At 39.7% G+C, this 10,257-nt stretch overlaps 2 protein-coding genes across 2 annotated transcripts; one reads left to right on the forward strand and one right to left on the reverse strand.

The window, feature by feature from the left end:
• Positions 1-713: 713 nt before the first annotated feature.
• Positions 714-6,030, reverse strand: taf6 (TAF6 RNA polymerase II, TATA box binding protein (TBP)-associated factor). The gene is made up of 15 exons (XM_051400903.1): positions 5,806-6,030; positions 4,663-4,820; positions 4,432-4,518; positions 4,124-4,277; positions 3,957-4,013; positions 3,748-3,864; positions 3,510-3,631; positions 3,245-3,322; positions 3,035-3,136; positions 2,742-2,924; positions 2,509-2,583; positions 2,293-2,418; positions 1,987-2,160; positions 1,563-1,754; positions 714-1,274 (listed from the first exon to the last, which is right to left on the reverse strand). Exons 2-15 carry the CDS (start codon positions 4,816-4,818, stop codon positions 984-986), a joined length of 1,914 nt encoding a protein of 637 aa, XP_051256863.1. The 5' UTR covers positions 4,819-4,820; positions 5,806-6,030; the 3' UTR covers positions 714-983.
• A 224-nt stretch (positions 6,031-6,254) lies between these two features.
• mrps31 (mitochondrial ribosomal protein S31) lies at positions 6,255-9,778 on the forward strand. Its single transcript, XM_051400904.1, is given in 8 exon segments — positions 6,255-6,448; positions 7,170-7,619; positions 7,848-8,000; positions 8,155-8,185; positions 8,187-8,311; positions 8,395-8,468; positions 8,734-8,874; positions 8,975-9,778. Coding segments are annotated over 8 exon segments (1,323 nt in total). The 5' UTR covers positions 6,255-6,335; the 3' UTR covers positions 9,211-9,778.
• The last annotated feature ends 479 nt before the right edge of the window (positions 9,779-10,257 follow it).

Genomic DNA, 10,257 nt, shown 5'->3' on the forward strand with positions numbered 1-10,257 from the left:
AAAATAATGAACGGTAAATTAGCTATTAATACGATTTCAAAATAATAACACTATTATTTTGAAATTGCTATTTAAATTTATATTAGGCATGAAAACCATACTACCATACCATACTGTAAGTTAATCTACAATCTACAAACTTTTAATTTTGGCATGCGATATGGAAACTTGATGTTTCTTATCACATTGCTCAGTGTTTAATGTAGTGTTGGACCTGTGCATTTTTCACTTTTAAAACTTTTATTTCTTCAACGTTACTTCTGTAACTCTGGTCACGACTAACTGGAAGCAGGAATGTAACCAATTACATTTACTCAAGTACTTTCACTACATTTCAGAGGAAAGCATTGTATGTTTTACTGTGCTTATCTAACAACCATAGTTACTGGTTACTTTTCATGTTACAAGGTCCTGAACATACAAAACACATCAATAATACAATTATGACAACACTTGTGTACTTTGACTTAATATTTAAATGCAGGGCCTTTACATGTAATGGTGTATTTTTATACTATAGTATTGCAACTTTTACTTAAGTACACATTAAGGGTACTTCTTACACCTTTTTTTTGTTTTGTTTAATCGAGTGTTTGTTTTCTTTTGGCTGGCTTTTACACCATTCTTGGGGTCATAGTGATGAGATTCTGGTGTCCAGATATTCAGTGTTAACAACACTTAGTAAACAGTGAAAACACATCCAGATAAAGGAGTTCATACAAAATCTGATTTATTTTAAAAGTAAAAAAAGACCATGAAATCAATTAGAATATAAGCTGAAGCATTACAGATCTCACAGATGGACCTCAGTTTTCATTGGGCATTAACATATTTACAGTGTCACATTTGCTCTTTATCAGTCAAGAGTTCAGATATTCCCCTTCAAACCACTCCAAAGATTACCCCTTTAAGTTCAGCCCAAACAAACCTGCGTATTAAGCTGCAACGACATGGTAAAAAAATCTCCACCACCTATATAAATCTCAGTGTGGTGACTGTGTGCTCGCTCCAGGAGACTCGGACCTGTCTAGCTTCATCCCTGCTTCTAGTGGGGTCGAGGAAATTGAGGTTGGTAGCACAGAGCTCTTATTCTCCAAGGAGGAAGAGGCAGACGAGGGCAGAGATACCACAATGTACTTCTGCATAGGCCGTGAACCTGTTAGTCCAGGGCCGCCTGTAGGCTCCAGTTTTACCAAAGGCTGCAAGGTCGAAGTTGCGCTGGGAACAGTGCTAGTGACTGGTGAGGCAGACTGGGAAGAGCTGATGGTGATTACCTAGAGGAATGAAAAAAAGGCAGATGTAGATTCATACTCTCAGGAATAATGGATTTTATGGAGAGAAAATGAAATTTGACATGTGAAATTTCACACCAATCACGCAGTTATTTTTTATTAAAAAATACATTTTCATGTCTGTATTCATTCATTTTTATTTTTGTTAGTGCTTTTTGTCTTATTTGAATAAAAGTATAGGCACGTAAAGGTATCCTGTGGAGATTTCGTGCAGTGGTGGCACTTTAAAGCAACGTTGTGAGGAGTGGAAAAAATGAAAAATCAAAGTACCTGCTGAGTTGAGGCGGCTCCTGCACTGGTTGCCATGACGATGTACTTTGTTGCCGGGGGAGATGGTTGTGATGGGGTCCCCGGTCGAGGAGACATCAGGGTGAGGGAGCTTGGAACCTTGATGATGCTGGGAGTGCGAGGCCCCGCTGACCCACTTAACCCACTTTGTGAGACTGTGAGGGTCGGACGAGGCTGCAATACAAAGAGTCATCATTCATTATTGAACAGCTGTGTGCTGGTTTACTCACACACATCTTTATGCAATGTTTCACATTAAATCTGGACTGTAAGACTGATGTCTAAGAGGACACATGAAGGTTTTTATGGTATATTTATTTTTTATTGTTATTAAAAAAAAAAAAAAAAACTCCATTCACATTTATCTATCTTTTACCAAAAATATTTCATCAACTCTTAAATGTACCTGGGTGATTGTTAATGTGGTTCTGTTGACTTGCTGAGCTTGCAATGCTGCTTGAGTCCTGGCCTTCATTACATGGGAACAAAGCATGGGTCCGAGGTAACCATAGTCTGTCCGATACTGCTCCACGACGTCGGGCTGAGGTCGAATCTTGGCAATAACGCTTGCACAGTGTTTCTTTGAAAACAAAACACATTTGCATCATGAAACCTAGGTACAAGTGAATGTCAATGTCTTTATGAAATGCATCAATCAGTGGGAAGCGGTCTACTTTTAAATACATAATTATTACAGAAATTAATTTGTTACCAGTAAAAGGCTTTGAACATGGTCAGCTCCTATCTTATCAATATTGGAGACCACCGGTCCTTCCATCACTGCTTTGATGCGAGCACCCTCTACAGAAAGCCGAGGAAGGATCAACGTCTTAATCACCTACAAAAAAAGGACAAATTCTGGGGGTTAGGGTTGATTGAAAAGAGTAAAAATTATAAAAAGGCCCAAGGAAAATGGAATCACACTCACATCAGGTCCTAGTTCGGCAAGTCCAGCGATGCAGCCGTAACGTGTCGTCCACTGGGTTTTATCATCTAACCAACTCTGAGGAAACATCAGTCAGTCTGGTTTATTTGTGCCAAAGTTAATATAATATATTTAATGTCACAACTTGGACTATGTATACATACATTTCACTGTTTTAACAAATATTCTTTACCTTGATATTTTTGGTAACATAAATATACGACATAAAGACCCACCTTAGTAAAAGTCTTGGTAATACGGGACTGGATGTTGTTGGTCGTAGTACTGAAGGTTTTACAACTCTGGGCCATGAGGCGAGCAGCAAAGTCTCGTAAAGCCCAGTGGTTGTCAACATCTGGTCGCAAACACAGCTGCTTACTCACAATACACGTCACCACAGCAGGGATGAGCTCATGCAGCTACAAATACGAATAGAAAAAATATAACATTAGAATGAAAAGTGTTTGTTCAGATTACACTTACAATTTCACAAAAATAGTACAACATTTTGTTTGTTTTCCTCACTCACGTATTTCTCCAAATACAGGGTGGGGTTGTCCATTAGAGCCTTGACCATCCGCATTAAATAAATCAGTAGAGCCAAGTTGTTCTGCACCACATTGACACGAACCTTTGAGGAGAGAATAAAGTTAGCACTTTAAGCTGAGCTATGCTTGGGTATTTTATATGAGGTGAGTAATGTTTCGGAGCATTAGAGGAAGTTGGAAAAGATGCTCACTCCTTCAGAAATAAATGTGCTGAATCTTGGAAGCATCTGATACAGTCCAGGATCTGTAGCAATGCTCTGTAAAGCTTCCTGAATGAGACAAACAAAAGTGACATGACAAACAAGGTTTAAAAAAAACAACTATTTGATAATTAGGCAGAATCACAGTTTTTGTGTGTTGCCATTTCTTTACTTTATCTCAAAACAAGCGTATGTTACATTATTACTCAGCATATATAAAATAAAGCATATATACAGACAAACAGGGAGGACTTACAGCTCTCTTAGCTTCACAGGAGCCCACACACGCTTCTGTAATTTCCTTGTAGTAGAGCTGCTGTTCCACAGACAGCTCGTGAGTGCTGCGTGGCTTCAACCTTATTAGACCCTTCTCCTTTCCTGAAAGAGACAAGATATAACCACAAAGGATTAGGGTGGGAAAAAGGAAGCGAGGTAGAGCGACAGGAGAAGAGAACAGAGAAAAGTTGAATTTAAATATAAAACAAGTTACTGACCTTTGCCATCTGCAGCTGTTGCTCCCTGACCCTTGCCTTGAATACCTTCCTCCTCCTGACCAGGTTTGACAACTTTGAGGGGCTCTGTAGATTCAACCTTTTGTTGCTCTTTCGGTGCTGAAATGCAGTAAATAAAACCCAATCCTAAGTTCTTCATTCAGATATTTTCTTTGTGTGTTTTAAGAGAATAAACTCTAAACAGGACTCACCTGGTGGAGGATTTTCTGGGATAGAAGGCTGCACTCCCTCAATACTTAACCAGTGGGCTGTGGATAAACAAACAAGCATAGTGTATAAGCTTACAAACCATTCAGTCAAAAGAAGGCAATGCAATATCATGGAGTGCAACGGCATGTAGTACAGGTGGTTTGGGTACCTTTGAGAGACACATCTAGTGGAACTCTGGGGAGCGGCGTGTTGATAATATCACTGAGGTCGACTTCCTTCTCTTCATAGAAATGAAGCTCTCTTCCACCACCACTTGCAAACCGAAACGGGATAAACTCTTGCGACTGGAACCCATACAGGGGCTATAACAAGAAGGATTTGCTTAGAATTTAAAACTAGAGCAAAATACCAACTTGATGCTTTCCTTTAAATAACATCCATCAAGTGGTTTAATTAAGCATTAAAAAATTAATTTAAAAAACAGTGTTCTTTAAGTTAAAGCAACCTCTCCCTTACCTCCACATTTTTTAGTTTGAGAGCATTATCTATGTCACTGGTGGTTAATTTACGTCTCTTCCCATGATGCATGAATTTGAGAGCATCCTATAAAAAGAGAGAAAAGAGACAAAACAGAATTAAAATATAAACCTCATATATCAGATATGACACAGGGCAGTCAAGAATGTGGTTTCAGAGCACTTTACAGAACCACAAACACAAATTCTGCTTCAATCACCCGTGATTTACCTGTGCAATTTCTTTTATTCTGTAGCTGACTTCTTCACTTAAGGCTACGCAGCTTTCCTCCTGTAACTGCCCCACTCCCACAGACTCTGCCATGGCCTTCATGGACTCTGTGGGCAGGACGACCGAACACTGCTTCTGTCGACGTTCCTCCGCCATGGCTAAAAAAGTGCACAGGTCTGTGAATACCTCACATGTAAAAAAAAGACAATACGTCTTGACCTATTATTGATAGCCTTGATATAATTATGTGGTGGTTCAACACTTTGTATATGGGCTTTATTGCAGCTCATCCTTAGATATTTTTCAACAATATGGCCAAGCTATATATATTATATTTTACGGGACAATGACAAAAAGTCAATACTGAAAAAAACATATATGACATTTAAGCTAGAGTTAGCCAGAGGGTACGTGGGAAATAATAACACACAAAGTACAAGAATGTTACCAAAATGACACTATATAACTAACTAATGTTATATCTTTATAATACCCAAACTGAGAACACCGGTGGTAACAACAACCAACTGCAAACATAAAGCCAAAGCTATGCAGGACTAAGTCCAGACCTACATATAAGTGGTCTTTACAACACAGTTGTATTTGTGGCAGAACTTGCAACGAGTAGTTTATTATTATTATTATTATTTAGGCAGTTTAGCTAAAAAGATTAGGATTGCCACTTCTACAGAAAATATCGACTTTGATACCTACAAGTTTGATAAGATTACTTAATACAGATCAATTCGGACTGATTGGCAATAAGAAGTCTTTTCTATTATCAGTGTCAAAAATCCTGACTGCATCGACTCTGTAAACAATGCAACATGAAAAGAGCTGATGACTGAGGGATAAATAATATTTAAAAAAAGGATTTTTATACTTCATGTGTGTAAACAAACACAGAGCTCCGCAGAGAGCGCGTTAACCACTGACGGAATAACACCCGACCACCTCACTACACACAACACACGAGCCCATCAACACTGTATCCATTCAACTACAACAAGTTCACAACAAAATAAAACAGTGTTCATTTTAAGCCACTTACCGACTGCTCATTTTACTATTAACTTACAGTGAGCTACATTTGCTGTATGTTAGCTTACATGCTAGTAACTTAGCTTCCGTTGACGTTTTTACCTGTGTGAAGTTGCCCTCTCCTTTATGAGTTTAAGCGGGAACTTGTGCGAATAAAAACCGTCAATGTTGAGATTTGCGACAATAATTATTTCGCAGAGCTAACGCTTCTCTGTGAATATCCATGTCTTGACGTAAATAACAAACTAATTCACGGATTGCAGCTGAGACCTCCGTTCATGAATTAGCGCTTGTATTCCGTCGCCATTTTGAGTCACGTTCCGGTTGTGATATCGCGAGACTATGATTGAGCCCCTTACAGCCGTTGAGCAGCCGTTTACGGAAAATAACATCATAACAAATCGATTAAGATTTAAATGTTTAAAACGTACAAATAATCAATACGAACAATTACATTTCTTATTACGCATAATTAACGGTTTCCCAGCGGAGGGTACTGTGTCTTTAAATTACACAAGCATGCTACCCTGGTGCACGGAACCAATGTTGTACTCGAGTTTACGGGGGTGACCTTACGTTGTAGCACCGGAGGCAAACGTCAGGAGCGTGGAAGGACATTGCAAGAAGCAATAATGTATAGAGCTTTATTTCGGATTGTGAGCACGGCTCGAAATCCTCCAGCCAGAGTCAACGAGTCGTGTGTGTTGTTAGTTAAATCCAACAGAAGTGCAGCTCCGGTGTTCAGGTGAGTGCGGCTGCGTGAACGGGGACAGATTATCGAGCACAGAGCTTGTTCTTCAATGGTGTAACGTTACTTTCGTTGAAGGACAAGTTGACGACATTTATGCCTTTACAACAATTGACGTTCTTAATTATTATTTTAAAAAGTTGTGATAGGGAAGGGACAGCTAGCTGTTAGCTAAGTAAACCTGCGCTGACGGGGGCGGGACATTATGATTGACATATAAGCGGTGTAATTAGGTGCATCGTTACAGGTCGTCCCCATCGTAACGGGTATAACTATAAAACCATGAGTCGAGGGAAGATAGTCCCATCCACCACCACCTTGGGACAGGAGAACATCCTACCGACCGACATGGGTTGCAGTTGTATTCATTTAAAAGCTGCCGTGGTCTCTACCTCCCACCATACATGTACAGACTGTTCTGTAGAGTGATGTGTACATACTGTATCTTGTGTATGGACAGCACCATAGAGCACAGAGAAGTGTCATATGGGTTGCAAGGTCTAAAGAGAGAGAGTCTGTTGCAGCAGTTAGAAATGAATGTCAACAAGATACCATATTGCTACAATCTCTGCTATATGATGTTATTTTAAGATAGTATTACCTACCCCTAATAATAATTGTCATGTGTTAATATTGAACATTGTAATAATATTATTATTCAAAGTCTTGTCTGATTCAGACCCCTATCACGATGAACTCTGCTTTGCTCTTTACACAGGGTTGCCAATGCAAGTGGGGTCAAAGCCCTGAGTACAAGTTCAGTCAGGCTCTGTGAAAAGAAAAATGATCTTACCTCCTCTAATCAAGATGACAAAACAAATGCAGATAAAGAAGCTGACCCAGCAGAAACTGCAACTTTGGTTACACAGAAAGCTGAAGTTGACAGCAAAGTCATCAAGATGGCCGAGCAAAGTGAGGAGCCAGTGGTGTTGAAGACAGATGATCAAAGTACCACACAACAGCAGATGGATGCTAAAAGTGAACAGGACGTGGCAAAGTCAACACAAGTGAAGACTGATGCAGTGAAGAATGAGAAAGAGATTCTCCTTAACCTTCTTAGAACCATGCCGCTGGAGACAACTAATAAGAGGGATTTCAGAAAGAATCAAATGCATTATAGACCACAGTCAACGTCTTGGCGGGGTGATGTGAAGGCTATATCGAAGAGGTGAGAGGGGGTTGATCTGAGAGAATGAGGTGGCATTGCCTTGTTAAAGATCAAGTTTCTTGCAGTTTTATGCTTTTTGACGTGTCGACTCAGCATGATGAGATGACCACACTAGTTTGTGCCTGAAAACTTGTTACTTCACACCATATCTTGGAGGATATCCTCCTAGTCCTGGTCTCCCTTCATCCACTGATTCAAGCATCTGTGCATCTCGCTGTGTTTTTTTAGAGGGACAATGAATGCTGAACTGGTTGCAGCTGCATCTGCTGCTGCCGCCACTCTGCCTGGCCGCAGCCAGGCTGAGTCTGAGCTGCACAAAAAACTGAGGCAGCACAAGGACATCATTGAAGTTCAGAAGAAAGGCAACATGAAAAAACTCGAGTATGTGTCTAGTATCTGTCTCTGGTATATAAATGTTAAAGGGGTGAATATTTAAATGAGATCATAACATTCTTCTGCTTTTTCATTCTGTATCATGGAAAACAAAAGACTTCATTCACATGTGATAAACATAAATCCAACTATATTTTCTCAGCGCAATTATGGGGGACTTAAAAGTAGAAAAGAAACCTCATATCAGCCATCCGACGTACCTCTCAGGTGGCTGAACTGATCCAATTTGACGACGACGAAGTGAAAGGTTACCCGCACAACACCAGAATCACTACTCAGCGGAAGGATTTTCGGATAAGGTAAATACTTTCATCACATCTTTTCTCAGATAGACTCTTTGGAGATGGAGCAAGTGTTTAATGTGTGTTTTTATGTTTTTTAGGAAGAAGGTGCTTTCAGAGAAAAGACTTAACATCTTCTCCCCCACTACTGATGAAAGTGGAGTTGAAACAGTTGGTATGAAGGAGTTTCGTTTTTCTGTATGTCTGCTATTATTGTGACCATGTTTGCGCACAGTGGATCGTTTATGGAATAGTATTTCTAGATCATTATTGGTCCTTAACATTTTTTTATGTTGCTCAAGTATAAGATGCCCTTTGTATCTTTCTTCCTCTTCATCACGTTTATGCTACCAGTATTCAAGTGAAGAGTGAAAGTCCTTAGGCCTCTGGATACTCTTACTCAAATTAACGCAAACATAATGCTGCTGTCGTATTTTCAGCACAGCCAACTCTATGGGACATGCACTTTGCGCAACAGTTGTCTAAGTCGATGAACCCAATGCCCTGCAATGGGTTCGATGAAATGATCCAGTGGACCAAAGAGGGAAAGATGTGGCAGTACCCAATCAACAATGAAGCTGGTGAGTAATGAATGCATTCTAGTTAAATGTATATAGAATTAAAAAAACAATTATTTTGGCCGAAGGAACACAGTGACAGTGTCTTCTTGCTCTATGTTAGGTCTTGAGGAGGAAGCCAGCGTCTCATTCCACGAGCATATCTTCTTAGAGAGGCACTTGGAAGAGGGTTTCCCCCATCAGGGACCAGTGCGTCACTTCATGATGCTGGTGGTGGCTGGTCTGTCCAAAAACCCCTACCTGACAGTCCAGCAGAAGCGCGAACACATTTCCTGGTTCAGAGACTACTTTAAGCAAAAAGAGGGAGTCCTCAAGGAGGCTGAAGTTTAACTCAATTAAACTTAAGACAATTGAATATGTTTTGTGGATACATAAAAGCAAAGACCAGTTTACTCAGCAGGACTTTGCAACTGTGATCGTCTTTACTCATACAGTTGAACAGTTGAGGCTCCAGTAGAAACCCAGCTTGTAAGTCTTTCAGGAGGCCTGTTAGATTGGACTGGCATTAAGTCTGCCTGTGTGTCAAACGTTATGGTATCTATTGTTTCTAAAATGTGCAGAGAGAATATGAAATGTTGCTTATACAGTTGAACGAAGTATACAATCAATATAAAGCAGCAGAAGTACAGTCATGGCTATTTGCTTATTTAATTTTCTGCCCTTTATCCACATCTACTACTGATCACTTATGATATTAACTGACTGTAATGTGTCACTAGCGTGGTGACACACTCACATGAAAAGACAGCGTCTGGGATACTGAGATAATATCAATGTAGTTTTAGTGATACACAGGCGCTATTAAGTGGTTAACTTGATTCCATTATTAATATAAAAGGTTTACTTTTGTATCAAGACACGTTTGCAGATAAGGTGGGATTAAAACAACACTGTTAATGGACTGAGACCGTATAATATTTTTGTGTTCTTTTTTTGTCAAAAATCATAAGTTTACAGTAGGAGCGTAATGAGACCTTGAACCTCGTGCCCTTTGTGAGGGAAGTGCTTTTAAAGTTAAAAACATGTTAACAATGTACTACACAGATTCTCTAAAAACACCCTCTGCAATCTATTGTCTGACAAAGTGTGGAAAATAAGAGCCTGACATTTGAGAGTGCCTCATTTCCACATTTTGTTCAATTTTCCTTGAACACAGTCATGATTGGCATGATAAGATGTTTGCAACACTTCCTCACTTGAATGTGTATGGGCCACAAAAAAAAAAAAAATAGTGTTTGTGTGGAAAGACCCCTGAATCTGTACAGACATTTCTTATATTCAAACGAACCACTAGAGGGCAGCACTGGCAGCTGTGAGCTGTAGTCCCATTTTAAGTTTAGGATTTGAAAACCAAAGGGGACAAGGAGGACATCCAGAGAAAACAGT

The sequence above is a fragment of the Dicentrarchus labrax genome, unplaced genomic scaffold (assembly GCF_905237075.1).
Source record: "Dicentrarchus labrax unplaced genomic scaffold, dlabrax2021, whole genome shotgun sequence".
NCBI lineage: Eukaryota > Metazoa > Chordata > Actinopteri > Moronidae > Dicentrarchus > Dicentrarchus labrax.